Genomic DNA, 26,220 nt, shown 5'->3' with positions numbered 1-26,220 from the left:
AGAAGAGACGGGAGGTAGGGCCGGGGGGGTCCTCGGGGCACGGGCACAAAGCGAACCCCTCCCGCACCCGCGGTGGTGTCCCCGGGCTGGGGCTGGCCGGGGATGCGGCGATCTCCGGTGACACCGTGTGGCAGGTCCCCGCATCTCCGCCCGGCAGCTGCGGCAGCTGCAGCCGACCAACAATGGGGATTTTCTTAAAAAAGAAAGAGACCCTGAATCCTCTCCAAACACCTTCTGAGCACAGCCAAATGTCCTTCGGCGGGGGGACAGTGTGGGGCTGGGACAGGCTGCGGGTCCCTTTGTCCCCATCCTTGCAGCTGTACTGGGACCCGCTCTGCCAGTCCCGCAGAATCAATCGGATTCCAGCCTTTCCCAGAAAGGCCTGCCTGGATCTCAGCCGATCCAAGATGATTGTTCTTTCCTCCTTCTTGCAGTATTCACAAGTGCCACATTCTGGAGAGCAAACTGGTTTCTGAAGGACAGGGAGCTTTTATCTCTGATTTCAGCAGGCACGAGGCTCTGGAGAGGAACCATGCCTAATATATTCAAACACATGTATTCTTAGAAAAATCTCTTTTTCCTTCATCCCTTCCAGCCACCAGGATTTGGCACTGCAAAGCTCAGCTCTGCCTGTTTCGAAGCACTGATTCCCTGCCAGCCCGCCTTGGTTTTGGGGAAACAGGGTTGGGGGGCACTGAGACAGGTAGGGACCACCGAGCTGGCCACCAAAATACTCTTTATTCTTCCTGAGGAAAAAAACCCCAAAGGTGAAGTTACTCATTATTGCTACAATATAAAGCTGTTAATAAAGGGAGGGGACATTTAATGGCCCTCATGGATGGGGCAGAAAATGTATTTAGGGGAACAATCTCTTCTTGCTCTGGGCAAGGCCAGGGCCCTGCGCGGGTGCTGGGTGGGTTCGGGGGTGTCTGATCCCGGCGCCCTGGGACAGTAGAGCCAAAGGAAGATTTAGAGCTCAGGAAAGAGCTCCAACAATAGACAATGGAGCCATTTAAGGGACAACAAACAACTTTATGCCCTGTGAGTTTGTCCCATTGAAGTCACGGGGTGAGCGCGGCGGCGGAGGGGAATGAATGGGTGTTTTACTCCGGGTTCCGAGGGAGCCAGGACTTTACCCACTGTGCAGCCACTTCACACGCTGTGGCTTTTTTTTATCACAGAATCAGGGCCAGAGAAAGAATGGGAACAAAAGCATCACATTTACTGTCAAAAGGGAAGGAAGGGAGAGAAAGGGCTTTAAAACAGGGCACAGATGGGAAAATATGAATATTCTGACTAAGAAAGCCAAGCAGAAAGGGACTGAACTTCTCCCAGAAATGTCTCTGAGGCTGCTGTGAAGCTAGGCAGCCCCTCTTGGAGCACTGAGGGCTCGAAGGGGATGTTATGGGCTGGAAAGCCACAATCTGTGCCCAGCACGGCTTGCAGACAGCCCTTCCTCATGGCTGGGGTGCGGGGCATCGGTGTCTTGTGCAGGAGCAGAAAGCAAGGTTCTTCTGGAGACTCCTCTAATTCTGCCCCTGGCTGCTAGATAGAGCGGGCTGTGCCCTGGCTCGAAGCACAATGGGGGTTTTACTGAGAGGTGCTCAGGCGCTTGGGCTCCCTCACTTGCATTTGTCTTTCTTTTCACATTTTAATTGTGTTGTATACTTTGGGAACGAGCTGTGAGAGCTGGAGAGCCTACAGGAAACTTAAAGCAGTTTCCTGGAGTTTGCCAAGCTGGAAATAGAAATAATTTGAGAGAAATAAACCAAACCAAAACAAACCCCCACAAACAACCAAGCAACCAAAAACACCCCAAACAAGCAAACAGAAATGGAGTAAGAGCAAAGTGAGGAAGGGAGAGCTGAGGTGTGTGTTGGATGGAGATGTGCTGTTCCGCTTCCCCTGGGGCTTGGGTTCTATAAGGACTCCAGCCTGTTTTCAGGTAGGACTGAGGTTTTTGCCACAAATAATTTCTTTTAGTCAAATGCTCATGGGCAAGTGATAATTTCTCCCATGCAGGCAGTGATGGCAGAATCACCTGGCCACAATAAGCATCAGAATTCACCCTGCTCACCTTCCTTCTCCCCAGCTTGACATTAGTGCCATTTGGGGCAGCAGCCGCTGTTGCTCTCGGGGGGCACGAGGGTCCTGGGGGGCAGCAGGGTGCTTTGGGACCTTTGCTCTGCGATGGGCCGGGAGCATCGTTCTCTGGCTGGGGAAACTCCCCGGAGCCGCTTCTCCCCGCGCCTGCTCCGCCAGCTGCTCCATGCGTGAGGTTAATTAGCACGATTACCAGGGAATGCTCTAATTGCAGACATTTAGTGGGGGACTTTATGATTTTTGTTTTCTGCTGCAATTGTGCTGAACACTCGGGTGTCTCTTTATTAAAGGAAATAAAGCCATAATTAGTTGCAGCCTAATCCCGGCCCTGGCAGGAGACGTGCAGGAAAGTAATGATACGGGCTGGAGCGAGGGCTCCTTGGCAACTCCTGCCATTCCTTCACTCCTGCCTAAATGACACGGGATTTGGGGCAGATTGATGGCATTCGGAGCCAAAACCGGTGGGTTCGAGAGGGGAGTTTGCAGGGAGCAAGGGTGTGCACATCAAAACCAAACAAAGGCTTAAAAACGTACCTGGAGAGCCCGGCTGGGCCCGCTCCTCCTCTGCGGGGAGCTGGGAATGGATTTCTCTTCTAAGTGAAATCAATGCACAGATTGTGTAAGCGCAGTCGTCCTATGCCGCGTTACGTGATATGAAGATGTCTGAGAGTTTCATCTATACTCTGGGTGACGCTATTTATACAAGTTTGTCTCTTTTATGGATTTGAAGCTCTTTCCGATACATATCAAAGACCTCGCCTTGCTTCCAACACAAATAATATATGCTGGCACAGATTATGATAAATCGTCTTGTTTCCCTGTACGCCAGCGAGTGAGCAGGGCTATTTTAATTACGGCCATCAGTGCTACAGACCATGTTTAGCATCGTAAAACTCTTTTCTGCCTTTCTCAGGCAGGCCCACCAGCCCGAGAAGGGACCATCCGAAGCCTAACCTCTGCTCTCCAGCTTTCTTGCAGGATCAGCCTTCGGCCTTGGGCTCTTCCCAGCCTGGCAAGCGCTCGACCGCGCAGCAGGAATGCATCCCGGCCCATCCACCCTCTCCCACTCATGACCCCTCCATGGGCATCCAGTGCAGGTATGTCAATAATTTCATTTGACTTACAGAAACTGTTTCCTAAGGAAAAGCTTATTGTGTACGGGGTGTGGTAGCATTCTCTTTACAATCAATTATTTTGAGTTTACAGAGTGCATTTTCTGTTACCTAATGTAGCCAGTGTATCTGTTGATTTCAAGGTGTTGGGTTTTTTTTCTGTTTCACCTTGGCATGTCTTTTATCAGAAATCATTTTGAAACTTTTTAATTTATGGGCTTTTATTGCAATACTCAATTCATCCTGAGTAGTCTATTATTAAGTGTTCTCGAGGCTCTTATTGTCCTTTATCAGAGGATTGTATCTCTGTGCAATTCATCTGTAGTCATTCTTCATAGAGAAAATCTTTCATATTAGTTTTCTTTCATCATTCGATGACAACTCTTGAATACATCATTATTCAGCAGTGGGTTTAGAAATTATAATCATTAGGCAATTTTTCATATAATCTGATTTTATAAACTGTTTCTTTTTATTATCTTTTGATGGAAAACAGTAAATGCATCTGTCTGTTTTGATCCTCTCTGATAGCAGTAATAGAAAAACTAAGTAAGGACATCTTATTGAGGAAACAGCCTGACCGCATTTCTTATACGCATGGAACCAAAGGTTATTTAATGCGAAGTAAAGCTCACGGCCGTGTCTGGTGCGGCGCACCGGGCGCACGTACCTGAGTAACACTGTGCTCCTCGTGCGTCACCGTCACCTCTCCGTTGATTTGTTCTCCAGGTGGATTATGGGCTCGTGGAACAGCATTTGTACAATTACATGGAAAAACAATGAGTAGGAAGGAGGAAACGAGAACCACACCAACACGTCTGGGAGCAGGTTTTTGGGAATCAGTGTCACCCTTGCCCTCATCACCCTCGTAAGGACCATGTCACTGATATGTGTGACCCCGGTGAGTCTGGTTTTGCTGGGAGGGAGATGTTCTGGCACCTCTTTGCCCTCTTTTTGTCGTGGTCCATCCATTTTCCTTTCCCAAATGTCCTTGGTCCCTTTTCCTGCTGTGCCGCAGCCACCAGATCTGGGAGTCACCAGGAGAAATGGAGCTGGAAAGTAAAACTGGTACCAAACCCATCACCGGGTTCTCTCCTGGAGCACAGGGGTGGGCTGTGGCCATTGGACCTGTAAACTGGATTTGTTTTAGAGCATCACAGTAACCAGCATCATGCGGCAGTCCAGCTAAGGGCTGTGAGGGGTGGAATCTGGGGCTCCTTTGTAGGGATCTTGGCTCCTTTTTTAAAAGTTTGTGCTTTTGATTTATGATTCTGGAAAATCCAGCTTATTTGCCATTTTTTTCCCCCGTTAAGAGGCTTTTTGTTCATCTCTCGTTCTGGAAGAGAAGTCAACTCAATGACTGGAGATGAAAATAGTTCAATCAAATCTCCATGTTTCTTTTCTGCTTGGGAACCTGGGGGAGCGGGGTGTGGGCTGCACAGCCAAGCTGCTCAGACGGGGATGGAGAAAACAAACATGGCGCCTCATCACTCCCCTGCTCCTGGACCACGAGGTGATGGAGATGATCATCCTGGCCTCAGCCCTGCCTGCCCTTTTGGGACCATCTCCTTGTTCCTGGGTGGTAAGAGACAGTGTTCTAAAGCTGAGTTTGTTACCTGGAGCCCTGTCCCTTTGCGGTTTCACTGTGGTTGGAGTGTTTGTCTCTGTATCGTGTCCCTCTCCCCAGGCTCTCCCTCTCCCCAGGTGAAAGGGACCCGGGGTGACAGGGGAACCTCTGAAAGTCCAAGTAAAAGTTCCCAGGTTGCTTTTTCATTATTTAAGTCTATTCCTAGAACCATGACAGTGAAGCAGCTATAAAACTAAAGCTTTCTCAGCCCAGTCATGGCATTTGCAAGCTGGCCATCTTCTCCTCTTCTCCTTTCCCAGGAGGGGAAGCATTCGGTCTGCTTGTTCAGTCCCTGTGGAAAGGAGGGAATGCTGGAAATCCCGATGCAACCCCCTTCCTCCCCTCCTTTCCCCAAAAAGTGGAGCTGTGGCTGCCCGTGAAGCATCCACAGTGCTGCAGCCGGGACTGCAGGCAGGAGGGGGAGAGGGAGGGTGGCTTGATGTCTTATTTAACTCGGCTGTAACCAGCCTTCGGTGACATGAACCAATAAAACATTGTTGATTCAAAGCTTAGTTCACGACGCCTCTAATCCTACCGCAGATAGCAAACAGATAACAGAGACACTCTAATTTTCTGTAGTTTATTCGAGAATATAGAGGGAGATAATGTGCCGCAGGGCAAATACACCTTATTGCTTTAAATACAAAAATAAATCCCCATTCATTTAAAAATGTTTGAGCGGCGTTTCCCCGTGCAGGACTTATCAGCGTGGCTGTTGAGTTTAATGGCTTTATTCCCGGTGTGTCTGGGTAGCAGGCCTGCGGCTGGCTCGCTGTGCGGAGAGAGAGGAAGACGACGGTTGCCATCTCCCGGCACGCTGTGAAGCTGCACGGTGCTGCCGCCGCATTGCTGACCAGTGAAACCCCCTCGGAGGGTCTGGGTCCCATGGGGACACCCACCTTCCCCACCCCATGGTGTGCGGGGACCTCAGCATCCCTCTCCTGTGTTTTTTCCCTCCCATCACACGTTTGTGTTCATCTCAGCTCCTCTGCATAGAGATGCTGACTCTGTAAGGAGGCAGCTCCGCGTGCTCCGGGGGCTTTGGGGAGCACCTGAGATGTGGGCATCACCCAGGCCATAGTGGGCTGGGGCTGCTGCTTGCTGGGAAGGAGATTCAGGGTCTAGCAGGGGTCTCTGAGCTGCTGGACACACGCTGGAGGGCTCATGCTCTAGTGCCTGACACCAGCCCTTGCCCCAAGGGGATGGTCTTGGTGGCTGTAAGACCCCGCCTTGGATGGGACATTGATGGGGCTGCATGTGGAGCAGGGCAAAGCAGCCCCCTCAGATCTTGCTGGGTGCTGGGTTGGAGTCTTGCAGGGGTAAACCAGCACAGCTGGGTTTGTCTTGGCGCCGGCGTTGATTGCGGTTCGCATCGACTGCTCACGTGAGCCCCTTGCATTTATTTCAGTTCCTCCTTGCAGGTGAACTGAATCAGATTCCCTGGGCAAATATTTGATACGCAGCACTTCTGTGTGTGTTGGCAAGAACACCAGTGTATAATAAGGTATGTAAACCGGGGCTTGGACCTCTCATTTCCTATGGCTTCTAACACTTTATTGGAATCGCCCCAGAAAGGTCATGGCAGGGAGCATGTCGTGGGTAAGGGCCTTGTTGCCCATCACTTCTCTGGGGTGGTGGGGAGGAGGTGGAGAAGGCCCTCGCTGCCCCACAGGCTCTGGTCCCGGTGCTTTTGTTGCACCAGGTTGCAAACGGGTCACTGAAGCGGAGTTTTGAGGGGTGGCTGTGAGCAGGTGACCAGCCAGGAACAGCAATTGTACCTGCACGCACCACGGGGTGCGCTCTGCTCGCTGCACCACCCCCCCGAAAGTGTCCCTGCTCCAGGATGCCGGAGCAGAGCATCCCTGGTACCCAGCGCACCCGCACGTCGCGGCAGCGGCACTAGAGGGAGCCCCGGCCCCTCAGCCCACTCTGGCCTTATTTTTGCCCAGTTTTTCCCCAGTTTTTCCCGGTTCAGAACACTTTCGGCGCTCCCTGACCTGCTCCGGAGGTGTGTGTGCAAAGCCAACCTGGCAACCAGCCCACACACCCTCCAAACAAACAAACAAAACCCCACGCCAACTCCAAGCTTTATTTCATCTGAGAAATTCTGTTTTTGAGGGAAGTTACTTCCCTCCCCCTGCCCTTATTTTAGAAATGTAAAGCTTTGCTGAAAATGCACATGTGGGAGGCAGTGCTGACAATCCATGAATGCTTCTCAAGTTTTGCCAGAGAAATCCTGCTGAACTTTATCTCCATTTTTAAATTTCAGACCTTTGCGTTTCTAGAAACGATGGCTGATAAGATAAGGTACCTCCTTCATCTCTGCTTTTTCATTTCCCCTCAGATCCAGTAACATTGCCAAAAAGGAAAGAGCTTTAATGTAAATAGATATACTTCTTTTTGAGTGAGTGGGGGTTTAAAGAAACTAGCATTTTTTTACTGCTCATGTGGACTTTTCCGCAAGCAGCATGTTAGAGCCTGTTTTCCAGCGTGTTGTGATGCTTGGTGCCCTGAAGTTTGCTCTTCCCTGGACAAGTTTTCTGTCACCCCCATTTGAACCTGCTTGCTGGCTTCTGCTTTTTGCTGCAGGTGCCGCTGGGTTGACCATCTGCCCCAGGGCCCTCCAAAGCACCCCTGTGGCAATAGCACCTCCAAAGCCATCGTTTATTCTCTGTGCTCTGGAACTTTAAAGGCATTTCACCTTGGAAATACCCTCACGGAGCTGCTCACCGTCACCTGCCTCTTTCTTGTCCCCCCTGTGCCCAGGCTGGGCGGATCTGCACGGGTACGCGGTGAGAAATGTCCTTCCACAAAGCGAAGGGCAAGCCCAGCGCCAGGATTTCCACACCGACGTCTCTTACAACAGCGCTTCTGGCGCAACCGGTTCCTCTCGGTGCGGAGATGGTATCAAGTTTGAAGTTCAGGCTGTATTGACAGAGATTTTTGTCAACAAAAAGGTGTTGAAGGATGCCGTGTTTGTGGAAGAAGTCACAAAGAGGTGAAAGATATCGCCTTCAGGAGACTCTTTCCTACCAAACAGGTGTTTGCTTGGTTTTTGGCAGGAGCTGGAGGTGTGGACGTGGTGGCTCCCTGCTCCCCATGCCTTGGCCGGTCCAGCTTGGCAAACATCCATCCCACAGTGATGATGGTGATGGTGAGACGTGACGGAGCAGGGGGTGAAGAGCAGAAACCAGAGCGCTCACACAGTGATCCACCCTGGAACCCTGCCCGGGAAAGTGGGCATTGCGGCTTCACCAAGTTGTATTAGGGGACTCAAGTGTCCCAAGTAAGAAACAAGAGTGTTGGTGCTGCCAGGCACAACTAACCACAGGAAATGAAATAAATGGAGTGGGCTGGTGGAAAAGGGCTTTTCCCTCTTGTCTCTCTCTTTTTTTAATTTCAATATGGGTCAAAAAGATGGGTGGAAGGATCAGGTCCAGCCTCTGCCAGCCTCCTTCCCTTGGAAAGCTGAAAGAGCCACTCAGCCTCTGAGATGGTGATCCCAGCTGGTTTCCACCTTTGGGTTTTCTGTAAGAGTGGCTATTATTGTAACCTTGGAGGAAAACGAACCGTTTTGGGGTTTATCAGAGGTTTTACCAAATACAGAGCCACCAGTTTTGATCAGGAAAGCAGATTCTCCACGAGGAGCTGTGCAGGACTAGGTCGGTGCCTCCTGTCTTTACTCAGTGCTCTGCTAATGTGCCCAGGAGAATTCAATTAAAGTGTTGTTTTTCAGATAGGTGCAATAGAAAAATAGAGCATGGTGTCTCCTCTTGACATAATGATCAAAACAGGAGTGCGAGAGGCTGAATCCAGACTGGTCCTACATTTATCTCAGTGCTGGGACCAGGTAACCCAGCACAAATGTTGTTTCAAGGCTTTTTTGGTGTCTCCCAGCCCTGAGCGAGGCGATCAGAGGATGCTCCCTTCATGCAGCCCCCGGGTTGTGTGGGACATGGACTGTCTCCTCCTCCTGTCGAGGACACAGGTGTGAACACAAGGCCACCTTTGCCCAGGTAAGAGCAACATTTAGCTTTCTTTTTCCTCCAAATGTCACCTGTTTTCACTCAATTTTCCGCAGTGATGGTTTCGTGCCTCCTATGAGGCTCTGGGCTCCCCTGCATCCCGCTGCAGCGTGTGGCACTTAACCCCGCGTGCCCGTGCTCCGGCCTGGTTTGCGTCCTGCAGCAGCGAGGCCAGAGCCTTGTCTCATCTAATCAGGGCCAGGAGAGCAAACAGGCAAAAAACCCACTTGTAAAAAACAAAGTCAACACCGCTTTGGCAGTTGAGAAAAGCTGAGGGGTCTGGTCCATGATGTTTGAATTTTTGCAGGGATGCACGTCAACTGGATGCGGTCCCAACGTGCTAAACGCAACTCGCCTCTAATTGCATTGTTTCCGCTGATCTCTGATGAAATTATTTATATGTATAACAAGCATGTTTGGCTGAAATAGTCTTTAAACTTTATGTGAATTTTCCATACGCCTGTTTGCTGAGAAGAGACCAAACACTCGCAGGTCTGAGTTGTTGGGTTTTTCTTTTCCCCCGCAATTAATCTTGTTTTCTTTCAGTCCCTCGCATGTATTTCTCCTCTCTCCCTGTCCGCTGGTAGTGCCAGCAGCAGAACAGGAAGGGTGGCTGGCGCCGGGCCAGCTTTTGCCTCAGATCATTTCTCCTCAACACACACTGGTCTCTGCAAAACCAGATTCTGTTTGTCATTTGCTTTGCTCTCCCAGCATTGTGTCATGGCGATGGTATTGCTGATGGATTTCCAGCTTGCCTCATAGAGCGGTGCACAAGGTTTTCATAAGCACATTAATCTTGAAAGAAAAACTGTCAGAAGCAAACAATGCCCCTATGAATGATGTTGTAAAGACACATACTAACTCTAAACATCCATTACCAAAGAATATTAACTTATAGAGGAACTCCATTTCCTCTTACTCCTTTTTAATAGGTACCTGAAACCCAAAGTACTTCCACATTGGAAAATTTGCTCGAAGATGTGAAATTGCCTGAGATAAATTGCCCTGAACAGAACCTTTTCCAGCAGAGCTGCTGTTGGGCTGAGCGGGGTCCGCCAGGGCTGGGGGCTGGCGGCTCCTCTCTGGGCTCTGCTCCCATTTCGGGGTCCTTTGTCCCCAAAATCCTTGTCCCGGCGGCAGCTTGGCCATCGGCACGGCTGGGTGATGTAGATCCGCTCTGGAGAAGGGAAAGCAGTTGTGGCTTCCAAGCCTTATCCCCACTCTCCTCTGCCTGGGAGCTGTTTTGGGGGCTCCCATGCTGGTGGCTGCGCTCCCCCCGCCCCGATGCGCACACACTTTTTGTTGGTACGCGAGCAGCCTGTGTGGCAGGAATAAAACATCTGAGATCGCTTTAAATGTCACTTGGAGCCAGGCCAGCAGCATAGGCAAGGAAAAGCTGGTAGCTTGTTTTAATTTAATGGTGTTGAAGTGTTCTACTGCAATTAAGCATCTGAAAATTAAACAGAAACAGTCATTAAGTCTGGTGATACAAACCCACTAGACCAGAGAATATAAATTATTTCAAATGGTAAATGCCAAAGCAGTGTTTATGATAGGGATGTTTCCCCTTATTAGCCATTATCTGTTGTTTTAAATCAGAGGAACTTAATCCTGAGGAAATGAATCGCGGCAGATGGTGAGTCCTGGAGCCCGGAGCAGGTCACTGGTCCGGCCGTGGGTTGCTAAAAGCCAGAGCCAGGGCTTGGGCGAGGGAAACAACCCCCGGGCAGAGGTGGAGAAGGTGATGTCCCTCTCCCGGAGGATCACCCGGTCCCTCTGCCCCCGCTGCAGCCCCCCAGGGAACCCCCTCCTCTCCCTGTCTGAGCTGGACGCTCCATTTTTAACCTGCCAATGGTTTTTGCTCCCGATGTTGCACCTTTTCTCTGCAGCTGGCTGGCAGCGGCTTGGGCCCAAGCGGGGATGCACAGAGGGGACTTGCTCACCCAAAATCATATTGTGTGTGGCGGGGCAATGACTTGGTGCAAATCCTTACCCAAGGTGGGGGTGCAGCACCTGCTGGGGCTTTTCTGATGGAAAAACACGGAGAAATGGTGAAGGTGAGAGCGTGGCAGTGGGGGGCTGTGGTGGGAGCGCATGGGGCTGCTCAGCTGGCACCTCATCACTGGCCGCTCGAATTGGGTTACCCAGAGAATTCGGGGCGATGGGAGCAGATGCAAGCGCCTGTCGCACCCTGTCTCCATCTGAGAAAGAGCCATTCCCCACATGCTGGCTGGATGATGTGGACCGGCGAGCCAGACCCATAGAACCTCACGTGTGCTGTTTCTGCTGTATTTCTTTTACGAGGCTCAGCTCCATTCTGCTGGGAGCGCCAGCCAAGCGCCGATTCAGGTAAGCGCATAAACGCTTCTTTAAATTCCTCATCTTTCAGCAAAAGCATATGCTTACATCTAATGGACTTCAGCGAGACTTAAGCCTGGCTTTATAGTTAAGCATGTGTTTTAAGTGCATTCCTGAATCGAGGCTCTGAGATCCATTGACGTGAACAGAAAGATTCCCCATTGGCTTTAGTGGGATTTTTCTTGCCTGAAATGGAGTCCAGATCTCATGAAATAAATACCCACGTCTTTGTAGATGCGGAACCACATGGAGACTTATGAATACTTGTTCCCAGAAAAGGATCCAGCTTATTCATATGCCTACATCATGTGTATTAAATTCTCCTGACATCTACCACAATTCGAGAATATAAATGGAAAACAGAATAGATACTGTGCCCTGAAAGCACTCAACTATTGCTGCCTTTGAATTAATAGCAGGAAGCATTGTTTCTGTGCAGCCTCTACAAATTGTGCTTACATTTTCTCCTTACATTGTTTCATTCACGTCTTATCTGAATTAGTGGCCCTGCTTGTCCACAAGGATCCTGCTTGAGTGGTCCTGGGACGAGGGGGAACCCAGCCATGGAAATGCTCAATTTCCTGGGATTCCCGAATCCTTTCTGGAGATGGAGGAGTGAACAAAGGCTGAGGGGAATAAGATTTAAAGCAGAAGACGGGACAGTATGTGCTGCACAAATAAATCAGAACACGGAGAGCAGAGCTGCTCAGGTCGGGCTGGGGAACAGCAATGGCTACACTGCTGTTGCTGCTGGCATTGTGTATGTCCGAGAACACACAATAACTCAAATAACTTGTACGTTCTCCCTCCAGGAGCAGCGTTTGATTGCGAGCTGGGATTCTAAGAAGGAGCCGCTCTGTTCGCAGCCCGCGGTCCCATCCTGACGATGCAGATGTTCCCATCCCAACGCTCAGCGCTCCCTCCTGCCACCGGCGCACCAGGAAAGCCACCAGAAAACAGCAGCAGCATCCGTGCGACAGACAGCAGGGTTCATTGGGTGTTCAAAACCTTTGGGGGTGGATATCGGGGGTGCGGGCTCCACAGAAAGGAGGAGCTGCCAAGTCTGCACGAGTGCCCTGGAACGTGCCGGCCTTCACGCACCATTAAATGACTGTAAGTCCAAATCAGCTCCAGTGCTCAGAGGATTAGACAAATTTAAGTAGGTTATGCAAAAATCAATCAATGAATCAATCAAACAAACAAACAACCAACATAAGTCTCTATTCCATAGTTTGCTTGGGAGGGTATGGTGCAAGTAAAGGTCTTTTATGCCTGTTTCTTGGGACAGGGGGCTGTGCACCTTCTATCTGTCTTGCTGCAACCAGTCTGACACATCTGTTTCCAAATGACATCTGTATTAACTGTATCCCAGTGAAACCAGCCGGATGAAGAGGGGCCAGGAGGGGATGGGAGGACTTGGGGCACAACTGCAAGTGGGGTCCTGGTTTGCTGAAGTGGCTGCAGAAACACGGTCCCGTTATTCAGCAGCTATTCCCTGTTCCATATGCCCTCGCAGCTGCAGGCTGGTGCCACGAATGTGCCTGATTGCAAAATGTTGTGTCTGTTTTCCAGGGTATATTTGAAATGAAACAAGCTAGGAATGTTCTTTGCTCCTTTCAAAGCAGATGAACAGAGCGCTCCCCATAAAACATAAAACAGAGAGAGCAGAAAATATTTTGGCTTTTCCCCGAAATGAAAATAAAACTTTTCCAGTCATACAGGACTAGTCATTTTCTCTTATCTGTCAAAACAACACAGCGAGAAAACCATCTTCTGCATCTCAAAACATTTCTACTCAAATCCCACAGCCCTGCATACAACATTGTGCTCAAAGGGCTTTTTTTCCCCTGGGGAAAAACTTCAATTAAAGCAATTTATAGGGGCATAACCAGCTATATTTTTGGTTTATTTCCGTGGTTCCTTGCCAGCCCTGTAGGTTCGGGGGACAACGGGACTGTGGATACATCAGCCTGCGGTTCTGTGGGGCGAGCGGCCGGCCCAGGTTCCAGGGCGGTGAAGACAAGGTATTTTCTCCCTCGTCTTTGATTTTCGGGGCCTTGTGGAAGCAGCCGCTGTGAGAAGTAGAGGGAGCATTACCAGAGCATCCCCGAGAGGAGCTTCGGGGCCGAAGGAGCCGGCTGGAAGGGACAAGGCAGCTCTTCACAGCTCTGCCTGCTGTAAATCCCATTTTATATCCCCCGTGCCGCATACGGGGAGGAATAAACAGAGATTTGCGATGATTATTCACGGTTTTTATGATGGTTATAATGTTCTCTGCTGCTCGCCTCTCTCTTACCCTACTTCTCTGGCGCGTTTTCGTATTGATACAAGTTTCTGCCGTCAAATGATCCCTGAAAAGAGTTTACCTGCCTCTAAATGGCTCTGAACTCTGTGAAATGCTTTGGGACAGCACCGTGGAGCGCAGCCTCGGCTGCTGGAGCGGCACACGGAGCCTGTTCCCCGCACGGCGCCCTTGAGAAGAGCTGCGGAAGGCACGTTATAGTCACAGCCCAGTGCCATAAAATTCAACCTGTTGCACCCTCCACCACCCCTAACGCCAGACCTTGGGCAAAATGTGTGAGGCAAAGTGGCGGGGAAGGCACCTTTTTTGCCTGAGAGTCCCATCTTTGTAGCTGGTTATTCCTCTGTAAGATCCAGATGGATTATTGGTCCCACCTTTCTTCCAAACCTTTGGCTCAGATCACCCTGGTGTACGTCCCCTCTTCTTTTCCCCCACGGTCCTTCTCCGGGGTTCCGTGGGGATGAGAAGATCCTACACAAAACCGATGGAGGCCCATCTCCAAGAGCTGGGGGTGGTGTGCCCTATGGACCTGTGCTGTAAAACCTGGCTAACCAAAGCGTGAGTAAAGGTATCCGAATGTCATCCCAAATACTTTCCAGAAGGAGGAGGTTCCCCGCTCTTCCCCAGGGGCCACGTGCGTGCCGTTCAGCGTGCTGTTCGTCGCTCTCCGCACGCGCGGTGCCAAAGGCAACAAGCTGACCCGGCGCTATTTCAGCCTGTGCGATGTGTTTTTCCACCGGCGCAGCTTAACATCTATTCCTCTGCCAAGTGTGCGGCCTTCCCACTTCATTATGGTCACGAGAAAACCATTTTGGTAGGAAAACAAAGGGATAGGTTTAGCAGCCCTTCATCCCTTCTGCTGGCGAGCACGTGCAGCGTTTGTTTGCAAAGTTGGGCACAAGCTAATAAGCTGATCTTGTGAAGATTTACACTCAGGCAAAGGCTTCCATATGGGCTTAACATTAGGCAAGACCTTAAGGAAAATATTTGGGTTTTTTTTTTTTTATTTCTCTTTCAGTGCACTGTAGGAGCAATGAAATAGTCACCAAAGTGAACAGAGAGATGGACGCTGAGTCCAGTGGTCTCAAGGGCAGCTGGTGAGACAGGAACTTCACCTTGAAAGGTGCTGGTCGCCTCTCACAGCACCACAGCTCCCACCCAGGGAAGCAGGACAGGTGCTGCCACACACCCTGGGGACAAACTTGTCGCCTGCGAGCAGCTGCGGCACCTGCCCCGAGCCTGTGCAGCGACGTTACACACCAGAGCGCGGTTTCCACGGTGGTTTGAATGTGAGCGCTCACAAAGCCAGCAAAGGAGACTCTCAGCTGCTGGTCTGTGGGTTTTCGCCCCTGACGCCAGGGGAGTGACCCTGGGGATCAAGTCCACGGTGCTGTGTCCAGCAGTGTGAGACTCGGCGTGAGTGTGGGGGGAGCAGTACTGCCCTGTGCAGAATTAGGGTTCCATACCTGCTTTTCAAAGGGCGGGTGCATGCTTTCATCCTCCCCGAACTCCACCGCCGGGCTGTGCTGCCGCGGTGCTTTGTCCCCGTCCGCAGAGCCCCCCGCCGCTGCAGCCCCCTCCCTGCTGCCAGCAGTGGGACAGGCCAGCCGCTCCATCCGCAGGCAGCCCGGCTGAATTTCAATGCCGAATGAAGCCGTCCCTGCCAGCCAGCCCCTCGCATACGCCTGGCAGATGTCTCTGCGCAGCCTTAGAGCCTTCGCGAGGAAGAGTCTTGCGTTCGCCCCTCCTTGGAGGCACAGCTGGAGCAGGCGCTCCCATCCCGCTGCCTCCGCTCCCCTCCAGCCAGACAGCGTGTCAGCATCCAGAGTCCTTTAGTGTTGTGATAGAATTGCTTTTTATTCTTAACATTTCCGTACCTGGTGAGCCAAGGCAGTGGGCTCAGCTGTGCACCTCCACAGCTGGCAGGAGGTGGGAGACGCAGACCCCGGCCAAAATCCCTCCCGCTGCCTGCGTGCTTCTCAGGGCATTACAACAGATTTCAGATCCACACGAGCAACCTGAAATGGTTTACAGGTAGAAAAGAAGAAGAAAATAATGATATTTCTAGTAAAAAGAAAGGCAGAAAGTATCCACTTCTATTTATTCCAGCGATGGCAATGATTTAAAATGATCTGTGTTTTCCTCAGGTCAACAAGAAGTAGACAGAATTTGTTGTGGATCCAGGATCCCACTATAATTTTCACATTGAGCATCTGTGATCAAAAATTTAGTCTTTAGGGAAAAAAAAATCCAAAGCTGAAAATCAGAGGGTTTTAGTATATTTTTTTCCTCTCTCCGTGTAGAATTGAGGAGCCTTCTGGTTTGCAGTGGAGTATATTTTAAACAGCTAAATTGCTTTTGACAAATGAAACCGAGTTATTGTTAATTACTCAACCTGTGGCCTTTACCAAAGTGAAATATATGATTAAACAAAATGGCTCAGACAGCACATCAAGCTTTGAAGAATTATTTTATTTTTCGAGCCCTCAAAGCCTTTTCTCCATGAAACAGAAAGCATTTTTGTTATGACAGCGCGATTGTTCAGCTCTCTATATTTAGCCAATGTCAAAATGCTCAAGAAAACTAATTGTCACAAGTAATTTGGCGATCCTTCTGCCACAATAAGCACACGCACAGGCACCCAGATAATATTGCACTCCACTTTGCAAGGGGGAAACATTATGCTTTGCAACGTGCCCTTTGTGAAAGGCGCTCGTTTGGAACCCGCCGCAATAGGATTTTCCAATTTTGATTGATCGTGACAGAAAATGAGCTCCATAACCGTGACTAAACTAAATATCCCCGCTAAGAGCCTCGGCGTCGTTAATGACTATAGAATAAATAAAGGGGAAACACACGGGAAGCCCTACCTTTAATTATACTAATTGCCAGCTGCTGCAGTAGAGCCATATTCTTGGTATTTCTGTGTCTTGGTATTTCTGTATCTATCTGCTATACTGCTGATACCTATCTTTATTCAGCAAAACTGACGATGCCAAATCGTGCGTCTGCCACAAAAATAAACACAAAAGTCCAGCAGCTTTTGCGAAAATAGTTAAAATAAGTGGATATATTTGTTTTTTCCTGAGCTTTCCGTCAAGCAAATGAAAAAAGCAAATGAAAACCATCTCGGAGCAGGGTCGGGAGAGGAGGCAGGAAGGGCCGGGCCCCGGGGTGCAGCGGGCTGGGGGGTGTCGAGCAGCCCCCAGGCGCTGCCCCCGCCGTCCGCAGGGCGCTGGGTACCGCCGAGGGCATTTGCGGTGGGTTATTAATTGATTTATCCGCGTCTGCGGGGCCAGGTTGGCATCAGCAGCGGGGAAACGGGACCCCGGCGCCTGGCCCCCAGCCCCTGCCCTTCCTTCGGCTCTTTTCCTTCTTTTTATTTTTTCTTTCATTTTTTTTTCTTTTTCTGTTTCCCCTTTTGTATTCTTTTTATCTCTTTTATATTCTTCATTTTTTTCATTTTTATTTTTTCTTTTACCTTTTCATTTTCTACTTATTTTCTTTCTTCTACTCATTTTTTTATTTATTTGTTTTCATCTCCTTTATTCTTCTTTTCCTCCTCTTCGTTTTCTTCTCCTTTATTTTTCTTTTCCCTTCTTCGTTTTCTTCTCCTTATACCTCTTCGCTTACTTATTTTCTTCTCCTTTTCTTCTTCCTTTCCTTTCCTTTCCTTCTCCTTTTCCCTCTTTCCTTCTCCTTTTCCCTCTCCTTTTCCGTCTCCTTTTCTTTCTCCTTTTCCCTCCCGGTTTTCTGCTCCTGTCTCCCGCTGTTTCCCCGCACACGCCCGCACCGGCCTGCCCGGGAAGGACCCTCTCCCGCCGGCACAAGGTAGATGCGCAGCCCCGCGGACACATCTCCCGACCCCTCCAGCGATGCCAAACTCTTTTTCTTTCTGGTTCGACGCCTGCGGAGGCACAAACCACCGGGGCAGCCCCTGACCCGCTCCCCGGGGGGCCGGGCCCGCAGCCGGCGGATTTCTCCGCGCTTCCCAGCTGAGGGACACAAAAAGACTGGCTGCTCTGAGGGCGGGAGGGGAGCCCCACGCACCCCGGAAAAATCATCGCGTTGGGTTACCATGGAAGGGAGAAAGACACCTGGTTTTCTCGGCCGCCTTTCGATGGCCGCCTTCCCGCAGGCTGCCGGTGACCGCTCCCTCCCGAGGCTGAGAACGGCGAACTCATCACCACGGGGCTCCCCCGGGGGCTGCAGCCGGGAGTCCAGGGGGTTGGGGAGGTGAATACGAGCCACCCATCCCTTCGCGATCCTCAGCTGCTTTTTAGTCGATCCGCTCTCTTTTCCCGACGACCGGTTTCCAGCGCTCGGCGGCACTGCCTGCCCCGACCCCGGCAGGCGTGCAGGGATTTAACCCCACATCTCGGGGGGGTGAGGGGATAGGAGGGGGCGGCCGGGTGGACACTTCGTGGGGGCTTCTCCCCGTGCCCCTCCCCGCACGGACACCGTGTCCGGGCCGCAGCAGCCGTTTGCCGCAGCTCCCGCCGCTGCCCACGCTGCCGGTGGGAGGCCGGAGCTCGGGACGGGGGGCGCTGCCCCCCCGGCGCTGCCCGGGGCCGCTGCCCGCCTCTCCCCCCGGCAACCAAGATTTCAAACCCACGGAAGAGCGGGTTTTCGATGAAGATGCGGAGGGGATGCACGCCGCCGGCTGCAGAGCGGGTTTCGTCTCTACTCCCTCCACCCCTTCAGTCGTTTCTGGAGGAACACTCAGAATAATCCTATCTGCCTTTCTTGGGGGGAAAAAAACCCCACCGAAATTCCACAAATATCTACCTGATCGGCTCTTCCCTCATCCCCGTTTTACGAGGCTGTTTTCGGGCGTTATTGTTTGGGTAAGAACAAGGTGGATTTCTCTGCCTAGCAGGTTTATAGAGGGAGCCAGGCGGGAAGGTGTCTGGCCCCGGCCCGGAGCAGATCCCCACTGCCGAGCGCGGCCTCTCTCCACCGGGCCACACTGGCGGCTCCCCTCGAAAGCCCAAGCCCCCCGTCGCTCCCTCGGAGCTCCTGGCCGTGTCCCCGCCCGTTGGTCCCGGCCCCGCGGCGGCCGTCGGTGCTGGAGGCCGGGCAGGTGTCCGTACTGCGCTCCGGCCCGCGTGTCCGCGTCTTGCGTGGGAATAAACACGGGGAGAGGGCCGGTGGGACATTGCCACCTCAAGGAGTGGGGGGGTGTGGGGTCAGTCGAGCCGGCTTCCACTTTCTGCTGCCCTAAAACACGCCCGTGGGCGTGCGGGGGGTGTCCCGTGGGGATGGTGCGGGCAGCCCCGGCCGTGGTGGGGCGCTGCCTCGGCGGGGGCGGGCGGAGGGTGCCGTGTCCCCCCCTCGTCCCCTCCTCTCCGCGGCCATTTAGGAACGGCACGGGAGCCAATGGGAGGCCCGCGGCGGCGTCTCCACCGTGACGGCCGAGATTGACGTGTTTCCCACGTCAAATTGATCCCAAGTAGCGGCGGGGGCTCCCCGCGAGCGGGGAACCGGCCCGGCGCCGCCAGGACACCCCCGCCGCCGGCTCCCGCCCAGCCGGCCCGCCCTCCGCCGCTCCCCGGGCCCTCTATGCCGGGCCGGCGGCGGCCGGGGCTGGGGCTGCGGCGCTCCCCCGGCGCCGGGCGATGGGTAAGAGCGGGCGGCCGCGGGGAGGGCTCCGGGACGGGCTTCGCGGGGTCGCTTGGTGAAGGGGGTGGGGGGAAAGGGACACCGGGCCGGACCTCCGCCCGCCGCCGCCACAGCCCGGAGGGCCGCGCCGCAGCCCGGGCCGACCGGAGGAGCCGCAGCGACGGTGCCCGGGGCCGGCGGGCGGGGGTCTGGCACGACCAGCCCGGCTGGGAAGGCTCTCGGCTCCCCGCTTCCTCCCCAACCCCTTCCTTCTCTTTCGCTCCGCTCTCTTCTTTCGATTCTTTCTCCAGTCTTCGTTGTTTCTCTCGTTTTTTCCCCTAATTATTTTGGTCTTTGTCTCCTTTCCTTTCCTTTCCTTTCCTTTCCTTTCCTTTCCTTTCCTTTCCTTTCCTTTCCTTTCTTCTTTCTTTTTCCCTTCCCTTCCCTTCCCTTCCACTTTCCCCTCCCCGCTGTATCCCCATCCCACTCCCGCTTGCCGCCCAGAGGTGCCGCCGGCCGGGCAGCCCACGGGGGTTCAGGAGTGTCGCGGCGGCGGGTCCCCATCCCTCCCGCCCGCCGGTAACGCGCTCCTGGGCCGGCCCGCTGCAGAGCACACCTACGGGGAGGTGAACCAGCTGGGCGGCGTCTTCGTGAACGGGCGGCCGCTGCCCAACGCCATCCGGCTGCGGATCGTGGAGCTGGCCCAGCTGGGCATCCGGCCCTGCGACATCAGCCGCCAGCTCCGCGTCTCGCACGGCTGCGTCAGCAAGATCCTGGCCCGTTACAACGAGACCGGCTCCATCCTGCCCGGGGCCATCGGCGGCAGCAAACCGCGGGTCACCACCCCCAACGTGGTGAAGCACATCCGAGACTACAAGCAGGGCGACCCCGGCATCTTCGCCTGGGAGATCCGCGACCGGCTGCTGGCGGACGGAGTGTGCGACAAGTACAACGTGCCCTCGGTCAGCTCCATCAGCAGGATCCTGCGCAACAAAATCGGCAGCCTCTCCCAGCCCGGCCCCTACGACGGCGGCAAGCAGCCGCCCCCCCAGCCCGCCTTGCCCTACAACCACATCTACCAGTACCCCTACCCCAGCCCCATGGCCTCGCCGGCCGCCAAGATGGGGGGACACCCCGGGGGACCCGTGACGGCCGCCCACGTCAGCCTGCCCCGCTCCTGGCCCTCGGCGCACTCCGTCACCAACATCCTGGGCATCCGCACCTTCGTGGAGCAGACGGGTGGGTACCGCGCAGGGAGCGACCCTTCCCGACCAGCAGCTCTTTCGCCCCCTCTACCCATTTATTTAATATTAATATTGTTGGTTTTTAATTCATTTTTGATCGCTGCACCCCGCTCCGGCAGGACGGGGCGGCTGCGGCCAGATACAGCGAGGCTCAGACATCTTGAACTTTTTATGAAAAATGTGGAAAATATTTTCCTAGGGATGATAGATTGCCGACCGCAAATTCGGAGCCCTGAATTTCCCTTTGCAAAGGAAGCAAAAAAAAATGAAGAGGGGTAAAAAGGGGAGAAAACAATCCAGGCAAGAGGCAAAATAAAAAAGAGGAAGGCGAGCAAGCCACCTCGGAAAATGGTCACGGCGCTCTTCGGGATCCCCCCGAGAAATCGCCCTGGTTTTCTTACAAACCAAGCGGAGGAGGAGGAATCCTGGAGCGCGTTGTGACGAGGGAAGCGCGGGCAGCGCCCGGCCCCGCACTCCGGCCCCGCACTCCGGCCCCGCACTCCGGCCCCGCACTCCGGCCCCGCACTCCGGCCCCGCACTCCGGCCCGCTCCTGGGGGACGCGAGGGGGGAGCGAGTCCTTTTATCCTTCCAAAAACCCGAGTAAATGAACCGCATGCATTTCCCTCCGTGCAATCATTTATCTTTAAAATTCCGATGTCACTTTTATAAGTCTCCTTCGTCAGAAGAGAAATTGAGCGTCCTAAATGTTCGGGAGCGTGGAAATGATTCGGGGGGCTGCCGAGAACCGGGCCCAGGGACCGGGTTTGGGGGCACCACGACGGCCTGTTCCCTCGGTGGGGTGCCAAACCAGGGTACACCGAATTTCGGGGACAAAAGCTGCTCGGGCCGGGCCGGGCCGCGGCCGGGTCCGGGTCAGGAGAGCGGCGTAACGCTGAGGGAGCCGCCGCGTTCTGCTCCACAGGGGCTCTGGCTGGCACAGAGGGGTCTGCCTACCCCCCCAAAATGGAAGACTGGCCCAGCGTGAACAGGACGGCCTTTCCTCCGGCCCAGGCGGTCAACGGCATCGACAAGGCTGCCATGGAAGGAGATATCAAATACCCGCAGGTAACTGTTGGGGGGGCAGGGGAGAGCCAGGAAGGGGTAGAAGGGGGCAGGAGGGGACAAAGGAGGGGGACAGGAGGGAAAAAGCGGTGGCAGGAGGGCGATTTCCCGTTGCTCCCATTCCCCCTCTACCCGGACCCCCACTTCCCCGAGGGGACAACCGCGACCCCAGAGCCAGGGGGGTTGTTCCGAGCCCCCGCTGTAGTTCGGTGGCCCCCGCCCAGCACAGCGGTGCTTCCCCGCGTACCCTGCGTGTGTCTTTGTCCCTGTCCCCAGCCCGCCCCGGCGCTCTCCTCGGTGGGCAGCTTCCTCCCGACCTGCGCCTACCCCCCCTCCAACCAGCACGGCGTCTACGGGGGGGCGGCCGGCGGCTACATCCCCCCGGGCCACCCCTGGCAGCCCCAGGGCAGCCCCTTGGGCCACCACGGGCCCGGCGTGACGGTGCACGGCGGCGACCTGGCCACGGCGATGGCGTTCAAGCAGCCCGGCAGGGAAGGTGAGCGGGGGGGACACACAGGGGGGCGGCTGGGAGACTTCCCAAGGCGGCAAGCGGCAGGGGAACCCCCGCGGGACTCGGTGCTGGTCCCCTCACCTTCAGGCAGACAATATTTAAAATACAGATATTTTCACTAGCCAGAATATTCCTCCCGCACCATGAGGGCTCTGGGCCACCCCCGGTGTCCCCCACCGCAGTATTCGATGGGTTCCTGTCCAGCCCCCCACCCAGCGTCTTCCCGCTCGGCCTCCGCCAGCACTTCGGGATTGTAAACTGGAAATAATTTATTTTTCGCGTGGTTTTTCACTCGTGTGCGCTGCAAATCGCCAGGGAAGGGCGAAGATTTAGGGTGAATTTCCCTCTTTTCGTCTCTCCGGCCAGAATTTGCGGAGTTCGGTGGGACAGGGCAGAACCTGCGGCTTTTTCCCCAGGTCTTCCCGATATTGTTAACGATTTAAAACAAAACAAGGGCACTAACGACTTCCATCTTATAGCGAGCCTTGAGACAGTGCCCAAAGGCACAATTCCCGACTAGGAATTATTAATATTGCAAATTGCCCGCCGTGGGGAGTATTTAAAAACAAACTGTGAGAATCACGTGGCTTTGATTTCAACGTATACACTACAGGCTGTTAATGGCCGTTAATTATTTTTCCTCCTGCTAATTGTTAATTATATCGGTTAGTCGAGGGAACTGTTGTTTCCTCGGTAGGTGGTTTCGTTTTAAAAATCCTAGCTCGTCTGCTCTGGATATAAAACCCCCGTCGTTATCTTTCTCCTTTTTCGTGGTGTTGGAGTTTCTATTCTGGTTCACATTGGCTGTTCGTTTCGCAGTTGTTAGGCCATTTTTTTTGTTGGTTTAGTTTCTAAAATGCTTTTGTTTGGTTGTTTTTGGTTGTTTTCGACCTTTTCCCGTTTCAATCTAACCACGGCAACCTGCCGCGGCTCGCAGCAGCAGCTGTCCCGGGGATGAGGTTTTGCCAGTATCGATGTGTGAAAACACATAATTGTAAACCCATTATTTCAAACAAAAAAATAGAGCTCGAGAAAGCGAGGAAAGAAGGAAAGGGAAAGAGAGAAAAGGAAAGAGGGAGAACGAAGGAAAGAAAACGAAGGAGAAAAGGTGACCTGCGTGTATTGAGTTTATCTTTCGATATATTTTTCCCCCCGCATTTTAAGTGACTTGAAGCCTAAATTTTGTGGATTTCCGGTGTTCAGGCCGGTCTTCAAGCTTTCCGGTCTCTGCCGAAAGGCCCACAGACTGTCTTTAAACCTTGTGGGATTATTTTCTTGGTTGGTTGGGGTTTTTTTCTTTCCATTGTGTGTGTTTTCCCTTTTTTTAAATTTAATTTTATTTTATTTTTATTTTATTTTTATTTCTTATTTTTATTCTATTTTTATTTTTGTTTTTATTTTTATTTTTAATTCTTTTAAATTTAATTCCGATCGATTTTCTGGTTCCGCTCCTTATCTGGGACAACCCAACTATTGGGTTATCCAGCGCGGTGGCTGGCGGAGCAGGACGCCGCCCGTCGCGGGGCCCGGTGGCCCGTCGCGGGGGCCGGTGGCCCCGCTCCGCTCCCGGGGTGGCCGCGCTCGCCGCTGCCCGGACCCCGCGGCCCCGGTGTCCTCGTGGTGCGGGGAGAGAGGGGAACGGGAGGGGAAGGGACAGAAGGAGGAGGAGAGAAGGGAGGAAGTAAAGACAAACTCAGTACCCAGCCCCAGGCTTTACGTGGGACGTGTTCTCTGCGTGGCTGTGACGGGTCTGGGTCACCTCCCCAGGTCCCCGGCAATGGCAGAGGGTGTGTGGTATCATCACGGTCCCTGTCGCCCTTTTCCTCCCCGTTTCTCTGCAGGGACAGCTGTGCTGGGGGCGGGCAGGAGGGTGCCCAGAGGGGCAGAGGTCTCTTGGGGGGCTGATGGGAGAGGGTCCGTGTGTGTGCAAACGTGGGACAGGCTGCAGCGACGTGTCAAGTCCGTCAGTTTGCTCCCTTCTTGTTTGCATTTTATTTATGCCCTTCTTGCAGTGGTGGACAGAAAACCCAGCAGCCCCGTGGGGAAATCTCCAGACCCTCTGAACGCCATCCATGGACTCTCTATCCCAGCCTCCTCGTCCTAGAGCCACTGAGCAGCCGGCCAGAGACAGTGACTCTTGGAAACAGCACCTGCAAACTGTACCCGAAGCCCAACATGCCACCAAACTGTACCCAAAGTGCTGCCACCCACGGCAGGTGCCTGTGAGGATGAGGAGAGACCCTGGGTGGCGAGAGGTGACATCCCGCCACGGCAAATCCCTGCGCAGCGGAGTGCGGTTGGGACGTTCTCTTGCGCTGCTAAGAGGGACACTTCACCGAAGGGGCGACAGAAGAGACTCAGTCTTCTTTATTTTGCCTTTTATTTCTCCCTTGCTTTCATTTTTTTGTTCTCCTTCCTGTGTCCCCATGACGGTTGGATGCAGGGCATTGCTCAGCGTGTCCCTGCCTCCGTCTCAGCCCAGGGGGACACGTTTCCTCGGGGGGTTCTGGCTGGCCCCACAACAGCAGTGCCATGGAGGCCTCTGCCCTGCACTGGGAATGGACAAATGTGCCACGACATTTTACGATCTATTTTTATAATGACAAACCTTAATAAAAAGTGTCTGTTGTGGGCACACGCCACTGACCTCCTTCCCTCGGGGTCTGGCTCAGCACCGGCGCTTCTCCCACTGTCCCCAGCCTCAGGTGGCACCTGTGGGTGCCCACGAGTACCCAGTGGGATCCTGGGGGCACTTGGCTGGGAGGAATTGCCCTGGATTTGTGCCCCCCCCCCAGGAGCCCTGGTGCTGCTACGGGCGCGTTGCAGCCCTGCTCCCCACTGAGCGTGCAGATTTGGGGTTCTGTGTCAGGGAGTCTGTGGCCCCGCTGGTGACCCTTGGGCTGGCTCTGGGCACAGGAGGGGAGGTGGGGGGTCACCCCACAGCCCTGGGCTCCCAGCCGCCTCACCTGGCTGCAGGTGAGCGGGGGAGCAGGGTCGGGGCAGCCCACCCAGCGGGGTCGGTTGTCCCCTCCTGCCCAGCTGTCTGGGGTGCGTTCGGGACGGGCTCCACGGGGCTTTTGCGTTCCCTGGCTCCACCAGCTGCTGGCGTCGGTCCCTTCATTGTCTGGAGAAGGGGAAGGTCCTCCAGCGGGGCAGGGAGGGAATATCCTGGCAGGAGAATACACGCCTGGCTTTTGCAGAGAGTGTGTCTTTGTGGGAGGGAGAAGGATGCCACATTTGACATCCCAGCCCAGGACATTATTTTGCCTTCAGCCTCGGGGTGGCAAAATTCAGTTTTGCCTCCGCTGCTGCAAAGCCTCGAGCTGGAGCTGCTCTTTGCAACCGACTACAAAGCCTGAGAGGGAAAGGGGGAATTTTAAGTAGGCGAGAGCACTGTCCTAGGGTGAGATCTGCTGCCAAATTGTCACCAATCACATATTAAGGGATGCGAGAACGGAGGAGTCACCTGAAACAGATGACGAACAGCTCTGGCTAGTCCCCCACCAGGTTTATCCATTCACAGCTACATTTGAGCATGTGGCAGAGCAGCTTTGGAAAAGATGAGTGGCAGCACCGCGCTTCCAGCTGGAACACAGCACATGGCCTGTGTGCCCACCCGTGGCAGTGGGGAGTGACAGCCCTGCCAGGTAAGAGGGAAGGATGGGGACAGCCCAGGCCCTGCATCCCTCGGGACTCTGGGGGCTCAGAGGAGCCTCTTGCATCCCCAACGCTGAACCCAGGCTCCTGTGTGGGACTTCTCATCTCCCCCGCCTCGTGTGCCCCCCATGAAGACAGGAGCAGGGGCTTTGATGGGCGCCTGGGATGAGCAAGACACGAGTCGGGCAGAGACGTAGCGCAGAATCCAGCCCTTTTAATTAGCGTCCTGCTGGGATGGTGTGTGAGCGTCTGAGTCATTCCCTTCCAAGACTGTCATGAACCTGCCAAAACCCCGAACAACGACTTGATGCTTAGCATCTGCCACAGCCGCTGGGCAAAGATGTCCCTTTGCAAGCGCTCGCCGGGCACAGGCGGCCAGAGGAGCGCTGCATCGGGCAAGACATCGCATCCCGAGCCTGGGGACGTGGCCACTGGGGTTTGGCAGTGGGGCTGAGACCTTTTGGACTCCATCCATGGAGTGATGGGATGCGGGGTGTGATGGGATGCAGGGTGTGATGGGATGCGGGGTGTGGCGGGATGCGGGGTGTGATGGGATGCGGTGCATGATTCTGTGATCATCCTGTTCTCCGGAGTGTCCTGTATGCAGCTGGTGCCAG

The 26,220-nt window shown here is 53.8% G+C and overlaps 1 protein-coding gene and 1 long non-coding RNA gene across 2 annotated transcripts; both read left to right on the top strand.

Moving 5' to 3' along the window:
* Positions 1-3,068: 3,068 nt before the first annotated feature.
* LOC110355176 (uncharacterized) lies at positions 3,069-9,187 on the top strand. Its single transcript, XR_010471967.1, has 4 exons — positions 3,069-3,200; positions 3,945-4,797; positions 6,264-6,346; positions 7,432-9,187. It is a non-coding gene; the product is annotated as an uncharacterized LOC110355176 (long non-coding RNA).
* A 9,601-nt stretch (positions 9,188-18,788) lies between these two features.
* Positions 18,789-24,581, top strand: PAX1 (paired box 1). Its single transcript, XM_065059444.1, has 5 exons — positions 18,789-19,149; positions 19,738-20,367; positions 21,296-21,438; positions 21,712-21,931; positions 23,959-24,581. The coding sequence occupies exons 1-5, from the start codon at positions 19,146-19,148 to the stop codon at positions 24,048-24,050; spliced, it is 1,089 nt and encodes a 362-aa protein (XP_064915516.1). The 5' UTR covers positions 18,789-19,145; the 3' UTR covers positions 24,051-24,581.
* The last annotated feature ends 1,639 nt before the right edge of the window (positions 24,582-26,220 follow it).

The sequence above is a fragment of the Columba livia genome, chromosome 3 (genome assembly GCF_036013475.1).
Source record: "Columba livia isolate bColLiv1 breed racing homer chromosome 3, bColLiv1.pat.W.v2, whole genome shotgun sequence".
Classification (NCBI taxonomy): Eukaryota; Metazoa; Chordata; class Aves; order Columbiformes; family Columbidae; genus Columba; species Columba livia.
The sequence above is the reverse complement of the archived record's forward strand: the minus strand, read 5'-3'. Positions and strand labels throughout refer to the sequence as shown.